At 31.4% G+C, this 15,443-nt stretch overlaps 1 protein-coding gene across 1 annotated transcript in view; it reads right to left on the minus strand.

The window, feature by feature from the left end:
* Window positions 1-6,673: 6,673 nt before the first annotated feature.
* Window positions 6,674-15,443, minus strand: part of LOC125066376 (zinc finger protein 177-like) — a 56,813-nt gene continuing 48,043 nt past the window's right edge. Inside the window, exons 6-7 of the mRNA XM_047674436.1 lie at window positions 6,996-7,161; window positions 6,674-6,861 (exon numbers count right to left, since the gene is read on the minus strand). Of these exons, the coding sequence (XP_047530392.1) occupies window positions 6,824-6,861; window positions 6,996-7,161 (204 nt within the window). The 3' untranslated portion in view covers window positions 6,674-6,823. The remainder of the gene's footprint in view (window positions 6,862-6,995; window positions 7,162-15,443) is intronic.

Here is a 15,443-nt window from a genome sequence, read left to right on the forward strand (position 1 = left end):
TGATATGATGAATATAATTATCTTCCTGGCCATATTCAACATATGCAGATAGTAATTAGGCAACGGCTCCCTAAGAGATGGTATAATGCATAAGTGTGTGTGCAAAAACATCAGCATACTTCATTTTATTACTCTCTTAGTCTAATGGGACTGAAGAACATCAGCCTTTATTTTCTGGATAAACGCTTTATACCTTTCCCCCAAATTTGGGGGTATGTGCCCAGTACGCCTAGTGCCACAGGATCGCTTTCGCATCCTACCGTGATGGAATATCATCACCCTGATCGGAGGAAGGTCAAGTTAGAGAGAGGGTCGGTACGAGAGTTAACAATTTGCTTATTTCAGACTATTGTGTTGTATTACACAATAACTCTTAGTAGCTCGTTCCCTGACACAATGCTGGATTGTTACGATTTTTCATCCCAACTAACTAGTCAGTAGATAAAAGTAGATTATAATAAGCCAGTATTAGAGGTGATACCAAAAAGTTTAACGAATACCTTGTTCCCATAATGATACCACTATGCTCACTTTCACCAAGCTAAATAATTCCGTAAATAATATTATAAGTAGGTACCTAATCTTGAAAATAATATTTTATTTTTAACAATACTTTAAAATCATATTTCAAATATCCTTAAATTCCACGAGCAGTTTCACACCATATAAGTTACCAAGTATCGCCTACCAATTCCTCACCATCATAAGCCAGGATTGCTTTCCGAGTTATGTACCCGAAGCACGCCATCCAGGTATTATGCGGCGATAAATTTGCTCTTCGCACCCGATCTCGCTTTGTGCAATCGAACATCAATGATTTATGCACAATTATCGATTAATTCAAGCAGCGATCGTAAGTTTCATATCGATTATTAAGCCCAAGTTGAGTGCGATACGACAGAGTTTAAATCAAGCGGTCGATATAATTAGCGCCTTTGTTTAGGTTTGTTTTATTAAAAGAATATTTTAGACGATTTGTAACAGAAGTTATATTTTGTTTGCAGACACAAATACAACTGATGTTCATATAGATGAATCAGTTCAAGTCGTGATGGTCAGAAATTTAAATATGTTGATACTTACTTTGCAATTCGTCACGCGCTCTTCAACTGAGGAATACATTATGATGAACATGAATATCATATAATAGTAAAGAAGCCAAGAAAAGCTGGATAGAAAATATAATTCAGGTGCTTTGGTTTCTAATCATAGACATTCTCATTACAATATCGATGGTATATCAACGAGGTATGAACAATTGTCTCGAAGCACAGCGCTAGTTTTTTGTCGGCAAAATTGGACCAGTATCCATCAGATATCGCCACAAAAAGCCAGTGACGGCTCTCACAAAGGCGCCACCGTCCCACCTCGATTACGCCCTATGACAAAGCAGTTTGTTTCGAACAACACTCCATATTGATCCAAACAACTCGTCTATTTTGTTTTTTCTTTATTGGATTTTTTATGCGGCTGATAGTTGCTTAGGTGAACTTATATTGCCAGTGTAACTGGAACTTTAAATTGCTTTCAAGATAAGGTTATTGTAGGTCAATTTAATAAGGTCTGCGGTAGTTGGTACATCGGCTCCTGTGGCGATCTATGGTATTGTGTACCCGCGCCGCTCTAAATTGTTGGTTTAATCGAGCTTTTTGTGATCACAGTTTGGTTTGTGAATGTAATACGATTTTTATTACTCGATAGGTGCTAAAGAAGAAACGAGAGCGTTCATTTTTAGAGGTTTAAGTATTTGTATCATGAACTATTTTTTTATATAAAAATATCAAATACTCGTAAGCTGTTAATGCCCAATCAAGCTACGCGTTAGCGTATACATAAAAATATAATTTTGTATGGTACTTGAGAATAGTAGGAAGTCACGTAAGAAAAAATATAACCACAATTGTCTTTCAAATTCTGTCAAAATTTCTTTTGTATTAATTAATTATAACAATATACGAACTATACACAGTTTACTAAGCAATTTTATGAAAACACTATAACTAAATTTTATCTCAATATGTTAAACTAAAAATGGGTTAAACTGAATCCACTAACTTTGCTTAAATAAAACTTTGACTTTTTATTTTATATTATATTTTTGAAAACTTTAAGTATCTCTAGAAGCTATACTGTTAGGCATACTGTAGCTGCTTATAATTTAACGAAGGTATTTTATTATTGCCATGGATTGAGAACGTATCGCAAGTTAAGCGAATATTTTTTTTATAATAGAGTATTTGTGGATAATTTTAATGTACACGGAATTGTATAAATATATAAAAATAATAGTACAACACAAATAATCAGAAACTGCCATTTCTATAATACTTTCACATCTATGATTTATATTATGAAGTTTCCAGGAGAAACGTTTCGGTGGTCTAAATCAGACCACCCAGTATCGTTATAATTGTTCTATAAAGATTTATAATGTCTGTGATCGGCGTTTTGCCTTTACTAAAATAAATCGTCGTGTTACAGATGGTGCTCCAAAATTATATTGAATTTGTCGATTGTTTTTTTTTATAAAACAGCGTGGTTGTAATATCATGAATGTTATAATGTTTCAAGATTTTCCCTTATAACTAAACTTATTCTTGACTACTTTTACGACTTTGACGACAAAATATTTTTAAAAAATATTAAAACCTTTAATGACAGTTTTTTGATAAAGTTGCCTGGTTAACGTATTATAAAACACCTACATTTCAATTCCTGATTAATCGTAGGATATACAGATAAACAGAATCATTATTATTTTTACTTAACATACATTTACATACAGTCTATTATACAGCTAAATTAAGTATTATACTTGAATGAATCTAAAAAACCGAATCGTTAAAGAAAGTAAAAAACAGATAATTTTAGAACACACTGTATAATTAAAAAACCTAACCGTAAGGTACTTTGTGAATTGCATTAATCAATAAACCATGATTGATACAACAAATCTAATGTATTTAAGTGAATGCTTTCAAAAACAATTACAACATAATATGCTTTAAAAATTATCTCAGCTTGTAATGGAATATAATGACCGTATAGTATAGTTAGTATTCTTCCTACACTAGACATAATATATCGACATCTAATTTTGAACATCGGATACTTTCGTTCATAGCTCTTTGGGTACAACCTAGTTACAGTCAATAATTATACTTTGCATTGTTGTGTCGCATTGAAGGCAAGTGAGCCAGTGTAACGATAAGGACATAGCATCTTATTTCCCAAAGTTGATGATATGAGGAATGTTTATTATTTCTTAAAATCGGTACCAATGTCTATGGGCTGTGGTGACCACCTACAATTATAAAAAAAAAAGAAGAGAAGCTGACATAATATATTAGATCCCAGAATCAGTTAACGGTGTTAATGATAGTTAATATTTCTTGGTGCTGAGCCATATCTGCATATAGAAATAAGTTTTAAAAATCATTACTTATGAAAAACAGCACAGTATTAGTCGGTTTCGGTATTAGCCGGTCCAGTTTTACATATGTCGGTATTTGTTAATATACATACTGACACTACATGCAATGTATGACGGAAACAGAAATCCCCACAAAAAGCTATACTATAAAGTCTATAGTTGTCCGCGTAAGTAAATTATTTACATATAGATTTTAATGATACGGAGAATAGGCTTAGTTATTTTTTTTAAGGACATTTGTTATATATTGGCGGCTACATTAATAGTAGTGGTTTCAATCCATGCTTTGTTAAAATATTTGTTAAGGCTATTCAGCGGACTTGCTACGTTGATAAGGCTAAACTAAACGATTGAAATGATTTTATTAATAGATTATTTATCGAGTTAGGACGTTGGCGGTGTGGTACTCTTGTGCCTCGTTCATTTTAGCTTATATTTGTGCTTATTATTTACTAAATCTATATGTTGTTTTAATTTTTTTATGTATTATGGTATACCTTGACCATTTTATTTAAATTTTGATGTAAACTATAAAATTATGTTTTGTCGTTGGCTTTGGATATGATATCACGTTTTATGTAATGTTGTTATCGCCCGCGGCTTCGCTCAGGTTTTAGGTGCTGGTCATGAGGTGGTAGGTATACAAAAGTATTTTTCTTAAATGTAATCAAATTCAGTAGTTTGGCTGTGAAAGCGTAACAGACAGAAAAACACACAGAAAGAGCTACTTTCACATTTATAATATTAGTAGGTATTACTTGGTGTTGTATGTGAAAATATTCACATGTAAAACCTGACACACTATAGGAATTTTTCATCGTACAGGCAAACCTTTCTGTAGCTCTATAATAATTTTAATAAAACTAGGTATATATTATATGTATATGTATATATTAGTATATAATTCTAGTTGTTTTAGATAAGATAGCACATGTGGTTTAAATAAGGCAACTAGCAAATGAGTATGAAGTTTCCCAAGGTTTATGAATAAACATTATTCGCTTATATATAGCTTCTCAAATTTAATTCGAAGTAAATAATATTTTCATGTCCAATACCAGTTCCAGTTGTGGGTTCGGTACAGTTATCGTCGCTGGCTGGTGGCGCGCCTACTGCACCAGAGGTTCGTTGAATAAAATAAATGTGTTACAATAAAATTTAATATAAGGATTCTTAGCAACTTCCGTTCACACCACGCAACTGGAACACTAGCGACCTCCTGCGGTTTGCGTCGCGTGGTACTTCAAATTAGCTCCCGCAGTTTTATAGTTACAAGTCTGATATATTAAATGTAGGAGCAATCCTTTAAAAGGATGCATCTGAAGTGCATTGCAGCTTTTTATTGAGAACAGGAAAGAAAACAACAAATGATCTACCTTACCTTATCGTGATAACTCTTAATTATAGACAAATTCGATTGGTATAAGATTAGCCATTCTTGAAACCAATATAAACAACATCGCTACATCCTTTATTTCGTTTTATCATTGGTTCGTTTGTTATTTGAAAATGGAACACGGAAATATAAATCTTTGTCATTAATTTCAGAGAAAAATTATTGACTACACGTCAAGGATTGGTAAGCAATATTATTTGTTTACAGTGATTTATAAATCGTTTCCAATTAAAAACCTTCAATGTTGATAGTTCAATATCAATAAATATATTTTTATTGAGCCGACATGGCCCAGTGGTTAGAACGCGTGTATCTTAACCGATGATTTCGGGTTCAAGCCCAGGCAAGCACCACTGAATTTTAATGTGCTTTATTTGTGTTTTTAATTCATCTCGTGCTTGTCGGTGAAGGATAACATCGTGAAGAAGCCTGCATGTGTCTAATTTCAACGAAATTCTGCCACTTGTGTGTACCACCAACCCACATTGGAGCAGCGTGGTGGAATTGTATGCTCCAAGCCTTCTCCTCAAAGAGAGAGGAGGCCTTAGTCCACCAGTGGAAAATTTACAGGCTACTAATGTATGTATGATGTAAATATATTTAATTCCATAATTGCACTATACATATTTATCAATATAATTTATTTTATGGAATAAGACCGTGAAATGCAGTGTATATTTTCTGCTTTAAATTCTCTCAGTGGCGCATGCGCAAGTGAACAATTAAGACTTAATACTGCCAACTGAAGTTGTATTATGCAAATCGGGGGAGAACTCGCGTGTACAGACGCCTACGGTTGTTGTATGCTATAAATATATTTGTGAGTGTCTCTTTACTTTGGCTGGGTGATAAATTTGCTTCATGGTTTAATTACCTGACTTTCGTTCGTTTGTTTGTTCATTCAGCTCACTGGTCACTGTTCATATACAAATACTGATACTACAGCCCAAGAATATTTTGGTTACTTTAATCGTATTACATTTTATATAAATTCTTTGTCATTGTCAATATGCTGGAGACTCCCTTTCGGATGTATTTAACAATGCAGAATAGTACACTTACGTTACAATATATTTCCAACAAAATTATATAAATTCGTAATAATTTTGATTATTATAAAGGAACTAATGCGAAACGAGAAGTAACCGGTTTTACCGGTTATTCTCTGTATAATCTTTATTTTGAACTGGAGGTAGACTTACATTTAAGATAATCTTGTAAAAAACAAAAGTACTCGTAAGCGCCATATCGATTTTTAAATAAACAATATATTAAAAATGTTAAAAGAAATATATTACAATAAAACTACTGGAGGTAGGTGAATAATTACAAAAAAAAACAACAATTAATTTTACGATGGAAATAATAAAACTAATTGTTAGGTATAAAAATTTAATTGCGTACTCAAAAAGGCACTTAAAATTAAATATATAAATATTTATTTTATAAATTAATAATTCGCTTTTGAATGTATTTTGGACGGAGTTTACATAAGAATATTACATACGTAAAGTTACATTATTTGTAAGATATATCTACATAATTCTATGTAGTATTTGTTATAAATCTACCTTTTATTTACATTATATTAAATCTATGAAGGCGGGAAATTTATTTACAAAGTAAAATTTTATGAACACACTAAAATTATGTAAACTTAAATAAATTTAAGTTTCATTAAACTTATCATATCTGTAATCACTATTTTTTAATTTTACTGTTAATTTTGAGTAAAATCAATTGAACTTAGTTTTCAGAATCCTCTGTGACATAATATAGCCATAATATGTCAATTTAATTTCAGATAAGTTATAATATAGAGGAAACTTTTCAAATGTGTCAAATTAAAAATTACACTTAAAATAGAGAATAATATAAAACTATCTGAATAATTTAACACTTATAACTAATTAACCTCTAATATCACACTTTTTATATTTCTAAGTCTTTAAATAATTTTGTATGATTGAATACGTAGCTTCATGTTATTAAGTTCAAGTAGCATCGCGTGTATTGTTTCGTTGATGCTTAGCTGTAAAAAAAATAGTTTGATTAAAAAAACGTTCGAATTTTAAATTTTCTAATAAGCAGGATATCAAATAATATTGTGAACTGTTTAGACTCTTCAGTTTTATTTAATGCAGTTGTCAATTTATTTGTAATTACCAGTGTGTAAGAAGAGATGATTCTTCAAATTGGTGTGCTTTGAGAAGCCTCTGGAACAGATGTGGCATTTGTAAGGCCAGGACCCACTGTGTACGTACATATGGGACTTGAGGTCTCCGGGAGTTGGGAATGACTTGGAGCAGAGACTGCATTTGTGAGGTTTCTCCTGTGAAAGAAAAACACAAATTAGAGATGTTTAAATTATACAGATGTTGTTCTAACTAAGTTTCAGCCACGGAAGCCAGTCTCGAAGATCAACGAAATGGGCAACTTGCTTCTACTTTTTTTAAAGTTAATCGTCGCTTTTCATAGACATTGGTACCTACTGCAATAAATAATAATCATTCTTCATATCCCTAATGTACCAACAACCTTGGGAACTCAGATGTAATGTCCCTGTAGTTACACTGGCTGACCTCACTCTTCAAACCGTAACAGAACAATACCAATTATTGCCTTTTGGTGGCCGTAGGTGTACCACACGGTACACCTACGGCCCTCTGAGATACCTTGAGTAAAGTCTGTGTATGCTAAGTACACATACTAATCATAGAAAAATCCAATAATATTTCATTGCCGTAAACAAGAATTCGAACCCAGTACTTAGGAATTGGAGCTGTACAAGCTCAACGACAATTGGGTTAATTAAACTAAACTAAACTATTTTAGGATCCAAGTCAACAGCCAAATTATATAATAATCAAAACGAATCAACAATTGCTATAATAACTTATAGCAGTCATCAACATTATTTGATACAAATGTTAATACTTAATTTTTTAATAATATAAGTCTATAGCAGTAAAAGAACAATATAACTATTTAAAAAAATGTTATAAAAGTAATAAGTGGTGAACATAATTAGGTTTATTTAAAACATATTAAAGGTAACCTATTGCGAGGGCATAAAAATAAAATACAATTCACCGCAGTAAACGTACAGCCATAAGACTCATTCCCGAAGGTAATGACCAGAAAAAGAAAATAAAATCAATGTTGGAAGACAATAAAACGGCTAATAATCATCATCATCTCCAATATAATCAAAGTCATGACGGTGCACATCGAGCGAAGAGCGTGCAAATGAATTTATAATGAAAACCTTTGCCTTGTTTCGAGTCGTTGCTTGATCAATTTACCCACCAGTATCATAAACGTGTATTATTGACGGGAAATGTTTATGAGCGTATTACCGCATTCAATACTTTAAATATTATTATATAAAGAAAAGGTAAATGAAATATTTAACAAAGTTGAATTCAATTTTAATATCATTACGTCGTAAGTCGTGTCTAACAATAATGTCCCCAAATTTTCTAGTAGAATATTTACGGTGAATATGTTGACGATTACCCGTAAAAATTGGACGCTTAACACACGAACAGAAGTAATTGAATAAACCATATCGTCATTTCGTTGTGGCCTCCCGACTGTCTACTCGACGTCATTACACATCACATTTGTAGCTTTAATGGAATAACTTTGAAATGGTTGTCAGCATAACGTGTAATTTTAAAGGAAGTTTAGTATTTGCTTTTTTTACGACCTACATCGTTCTTATTCATAGCTTTTTTATTTCAGTTTTTGTTGATTTTTTTACGAACAGAATAATTGGGAAATCTACAAACGTATATTAACAAAAGGTATGTATCTCGATCTTAACATAACATATCAATAAAAAAAGGTAAGTGACTTATCCTTGGTATAAAATATGTTATAATTGGTTCAAATTAACTTAATTGTAAAAATTAAAATATAACCTACCGAAACCGAAGGTTTTATTTGGATGAAATAAACTTTTAGCATACAATAAATTGTCTCTGTATTAAAAGCAATCCATGAATATCTTGTTCTGTATCAACAAAACTTACATTACAGGAATTGAAAAAACTATACATTAAACAGTGTTCGAATATGTTGCTAATTATCAAACTATTTTAATATAACGGTATCTTATTTCCTGTGACCACATCTAATGAGATTCATAATCAAGTTGTATCCGATATCTAATCCAATTTTGACGCTAGGACTGCTCCCTCCCATTCAATTTTCGCTAGCCCGCCCACCGAACACACCCAGTAAAAAAAAACTATAATTACTGTACAAGGTCCAAATCAAAAAGCCGTTGTAAATAACTTTTATTGGTGATTATAACCATATTTTATTAAAGTCGGGTTAGCGAATCCCCAGTGGCTCAATCAGAGCCGCAAAAAAATGAGATCTGATATTATTTCGACCTTTCTCGCTACCGAATATTGCAATATATAAATCAATAAACAAAGAGCCATTAGTTGTCTGACAATTTCCGTTGGATAAATCACGAGCAGACAAAAAACTGGTCGGTTCATGCGTGCAAGGATAATGAACAGGCGATACATTTTTGTGGTTACGATAAAAACCGATACGTGTCAAATTCATACCGAGAAGAATCTACTCTTATATTTTTTTTGATAAATGAAAATTTTTAAATCAGATTACATCTCCTAGACAGTGTTACAACTATAATGTCAGATGCAAGAACTATCAAAGAAGTTGATTAAAATATACATTCATTACGATAAAACAAATTAAGAAGTAGAAACAAAATCGATATGGCTCCAAATAAATTTAATCAAGAAGCTGGTATTGTAAAACAAAAACTTAAAATTAGCCTTAATCTTAAAATCCATTAAAATTCAAAACGAAATCGATATAATATCGTTCCACTCGATAGCTAAATCGCTCGTTCGATCACGATCCATTCAGCGGCCGTATCTCGTCCGAACAGTGACGTATGGCCTACTGATACGCCTGCGCTGCGTTATGGAAATTGAATGCAAATGCGATGCACCTCGCTTAATTTAACTAAATAAATTGATCCCCGTAACGTGCGTGCAGGACCTATTAGGTTTCGGTATTGCTCGTTAGGGTTTATTCTCGGAAATCAGGATGTTGCTCCTTCTAATGAAGATAAGTTTGATGTCTCTTGGAATTAAGGACTTCATTGAATTTTTAGCGCTGATTAAAATAGGTAATCATTATGTTTATAGAACTATTGTAAAGCTGCTAACGAATGTAATTTGTTAGTCGATTTGGTAAAATTTGTTGCAGCAATTCTACTAGAGGGACATAAATACGAAAGAGGTCTCATTAAATCGTATGGCCCTTATCCGAACCTACAATACTCTCTAATTAATTACCATATCCCAATTATAGAGAGTTCGATTAATCAATTTTCTGTCGGCTAAATCCGATGCGAGACAAGGTGCATATTAATTGGACCTTCATATATCTTCTGATAGCGGTGTTATGACCAGCTATGCAAAGGGCCTGATGCACAGGTTTATGACTAGAAAATTTTAATACGGCCACTAGTGATTATATTCTAAGTTGCAACTACCAATAGATTTTTATACAAAAACTTTCAGACATAGAGCATGTTTAAAAATAAAGAATCAAGGTATTACAATAATTAATCATTAAATAACAAAAATATTGTATTCCTTATGTAATATATTAAGATAATAATAATATAATCGGTATAGTGGCTAACGATCTTCTTAAACATTTTATTTATCAAAGTGTTCATTTTACGTTAAAAATAAGACAAATAAAAATTGTCGCACCTTTCCAATCAGACCACGATTGCGGGCATGTGGGAATGATAAGATTAATTTAAATTCATACCTGGATAAGAATTAAGACGCTGGTGCCATATTAGCAAGTTCATTAACATGTTTCATTTGCGTGATTTAGTTTTTTATCTTTTCATCCAGTTTCGCACACCTTTTATGTGTACGAAATCAGAAATCACCGAAAGGCGTCATCAGAAACACATTATGGGGTTAATGGTTAAGGTTATATGTATATGCATTTCTTTTACTTTCTTCGTGTTTTCTTTGTTTTGATTTTATCAACGAAGACACATTATCTTGGGGTTTTAAGTTATATAATAAGTTTATTTTTAGCATTTTATATTTAAATTTAGCAGTCAAAAATCTATGAATCACTTCAACGCGAACTGGCTAAACAAATCATAGATTACACTCAAAATTTTGGTCACTAAATTAATAAAATGTCTTCGTTAATTTGCGGTATATTTTTTAATTTCAACATTATATATCACGTAAGTGTATGGAATCCGTTATGTGTGAACACACCTCAAAGTTTAAACCTCATAAGTCGTTTCACAAAGTCACATCGCTCAAATTATTTAATCAGCGCAAGCAGCCAAAGGACGATAAAAAATGATTGATTGTGTGATGTAGTGATTCAATCTGGGCCCGTATTAGAGCTATTGGAAATGAACGGCGTCGGATTATTAATTTTATTGATTTAAGTTGATTGTTTTATAATATTTATGAGTATGCGCTTAGGAATTGTTGACTTTATATACGGTTTGACTTTTAATAGTTGATTCAGATTTTTCTTAAATGTATGATTTTACATTTACATTACGTTAACAGCCTGTAAATTTCCTAATGCTGGGCTAAAGCCTCCTCTCCCTTTGAGGAGAAGGTTTGAAGCATATTCCACCTCGCTGCTCCAATGTGGATTGGTGGATACACATGTGGCAGAATTTCCTTGAAATTAGACACAATATGCAGGTTTCCTAACGATGCATAATTTGGTAACTATTTTCAACAAATTATTTTTTAGCAATTTTAAAAGCTTCAACATTTTATTAAAGGACCTCAATGCTAACGTTCTTTTAGTATTTATTGCTTTATTTATACAGAAAGTGAAATGAAATAATTGCATTAATTTAAAATTAAATTAACTAAAAGAAACTTATAAATCAAATTCAAAAGATAATACCATCTTATGCGGGAATTTAAAAAGTTGACTGAATGACATGAAGCGATTGATAAATACTCAATACATAAAACGCATTCCAATTTAAATCTTTAGCCTCGAACACATGATACAAAATTGAAAGACGTAAAATGTTGTAAATCACTTTTACCGATGTGACACCTCTGAAATACAACGATTCGGTTAATTTTCAAAGGAATATGAACCTTAATATAACATGTATAAGAGTTATGTTTACGTCTAAAAACTTGATAATGTACTTAGCAGAGTGTATTAATATTCATTTCATCATGCCGCTACTGATAACGTCAAGGCGATCATCTGCTTTTAGATTATTTGATTTTTATTTTTTGATCTCTTAATAATATTTATTTAGAATGAAATTATTAATTTTCTGACTTATCTATAAGTACTAGTACAAAAAGAGATAAAGACTTAGATTGACGTAATATTATGCTATTAATAATTTATTTAAATATTTTTCAAATAATAAGGTATGGAAACATTAATGATGTAAACGATTTACAAAAGGAACATCTATATTAGAATATTGTATATTACTTGTTACTAAAATGTGAAACAAATAATATTAATTAAATTGTATTAGTTCCAAGACAAGTATATGAATATATGTCTAACTCAATCCAAAAGAAATTAATCATATGCATAATTATCCATAAACTATAAAATATAATAAATGATTAAACGAAATGTTAGTATCTAACATACAATACAGTTTATATTAAGTGGAAATAGGATTTAAATCAATTCAGGATGTTTATAGATTACAAATTGGAATAGGCGGTAAGAGCCCGTAGTATCAGCATTATTAGCATTAGCAGCCCGTAAATGTCCCACTGCAGGGATAAAGGCCTCCTCTCCTTTGAGGAGAAGGTTTGGAGCATTTTCCACCACGCTGCTCCAATGCGGGTTGGCGGAATACACATGTGGCAGAATTTCGTTGAAATTAGACACATGCAGGTTTCCTCACGATGTTTTCCTTCACCGCCGAGCACGAGATGAATTATAAACACAAATTAAGCACATGAAATTTCAGTGGTGCCTGCCTGGGTTTGAACCCGAAATCATCGGTTAAGATGCACGCGTTCTAACCACTGGGCCATCTCGACTCTAGTAGTATCAGTAGTAGTAGTAGTAGTAGTAGTAGTAGTAGTATCAGTAGGGTACTTTATTGTAATCATTATTAACTTTTATTTTATATTTATGAGGATCATACTATCCGTCTAAGTGATTTCAGCCACGACGGCTATGCACTCTGAGCGAGTGACTTTCGATACTCATAGTCTTATAGTCCGATGAGATTCGATGCGACACGACCATCGAATCTCATTGGCGACGAGATAAATCAGGAGCAGACCAACTACTTTATTAATCTTTTGAGAGTTTCTTGATAGAACATTTCAATATTATTTTATTGTATTATTTATTACGTCACGCTCTGCAACTTTGCAAGCTAGCCAGATAGCAAGTTGGTTATTACCATATTAGCGTGACAATAGTTGTTACGTTGCGTCAACAATAAAATTATAAGTTACAAGGAAATTATTAATTACTTATCGATAACAATTTTTCTAAGCTAATCTGATTCTGGAGCCTGGAGGTTGTTAACTAAAAATCTCTACTATGAGTATGTGAAGATCTAGCATCCCTCCGAGGCTGTGTTTTGAATGAGTTTATAACTTGTTACATTTATTTAATGCTTTGTTATTTAGTTGCCTAGTTATTAAGATAAATAATCAATAATCTGTTGATTATTGTATGCATAAAAGAACTAAAATAAAGTGACGTCGTATTTTAATAATAAAAAATGAATAGCGTAATATATTATATATTGTAACCAAAAAATTTTATAAAAGAAGCTCACACCTTTATCGCATAAGAAATGATATTGCGTCGCAAAAGCTGATAAAAATGAATTCGAATTGTCGGTAACACGCTATCGCTGTTATTCGTAAATCAATCGTGTTGATGAGTTGGTTACAGGTGTTTAAGCTGTATTGATAATTTACAATAAGAACAAACAATTACCCAATAAATTTAACCTTAAACAAAATCATAACTTCAAATTATAAATATGGAAGAATCTTCTTCTTCACGCTTCTTCGTGCACGTAGATCTTAAGAAATTACCCAAACTTTTTTTTTTATATTTGAATAAATATATATTTGTAAGACTTTAATACCCAATCTGATCCCCGCAATTTGAAATAACTCCAGTCGACATATTCTTAAAAAAACAATCTCGAACATGACAGTGAAATGTCAGAAAATCATATCCGAGGTTGACTATAATAATTATAGCATTTAAAGGATACACGCAACAAAATAACATATCAGCGTAAATAACTTTCAACATTTCTCGAGTGAGATACGAAAAATGTTGTTACAGAATATCCCTGCAGATTCAAACATTTATATCTTAAATTTTCGCTTTACATTTAATGTTTAATTCAACGAAGAATCATGATTTTCCTGTACAGTAAGGATAAACTATATCTTTAAAAAACTACATCCTGCTTCTCTCGTATATAATGAGAAGAAAGACAAGTTAATGATAATACAAAGAGTGATTTTAATCAATAAATATTATTAGAGGAAACTGTATGAATTCAAGCAATTATAAAACAGTTTTTTGTTTTAAATACGTCTACTCAAGAAATCTGTTCGATTTGAAAATGAGAGTTACAATAGGATTGTATCGATTCTTAATTTAAAATTAAAAACAAAATACATACGAAACATAAACAACGAATTACACAAAGATGAAATTTTAGTAAATGTTTAAAATATCTGAAAAAATTAATGAAATAGTCATTCTTTTTATACGTATCAACCTTAACCTTATTAATAAAAACCTTCCGTTTTTAATATCTTCATTCCTACTAAAACATTATACACCGCTACTCATTTAGATATGTAGTTTAAGTAGTCAATTTTTGTTGTTTATAATCACCATAGCAATAAAATCAAGAATTATATCCGTTCCGATGTAAGAACGATCAACTAAAGCCGTCAAACTAATCATCAACTTAGAAACTGCGCACATAAACTACAATCAGACGAATAGTTCTTTTTTTTTTAATTTTGGTCTTATCAAATATATGTAATTAATTCGACGATATAAGTTAAAGTGAAACGCAAATATATAAATTAAAGATTTTAACACAAATCATTGATGTGATAAAGTAATAATAATAATAGACGAATACACATACATACGTTAAAATTAGTTTCAAACGAATACTTCTTAGAACAATACAAGTAACTAACAATGATAAAAATCTTTTCAGAGAAAAAAGATTTGAGATGAAAATAATGCCATGTTAATATATACACAGTCGTTGACACGGTGTACAATCGTTAAACCGAATCAAATGTTCGATAAAATATTCAATAGATATTATAGGCAATTGAAAGACTAACTGTGCCGTATAATATAGTTTAAAAAACAAGTTACAATGAGGCAGTAACAAGCGTCGGTGACTATCAATTGGAAAGTCAATAAATTCGTTGATTGACTTCCTGTTGTAGATCAGTCTACTTAATTTTGTCGTCGATTTCTTCAAATAGATATTTATTTATACTTTAAAATGATACCGATATCGTAAATAATCAATATCCGTTACGTGTAATG

This window comes from Vanessa atalanta, chromosome 9 (assembly GCF_905147765.1).
Source record: "Vanessa atalanta chromosome 9, ilVanAtal1.2, whole genome shotgun sequence".
Taxonomy (NCBI): Eukaryota; Metazoa; Arthropoda; class Insecta; order Lepidoptera; family Nymphalidae; genus Vanessa; species Vanessa atalanta.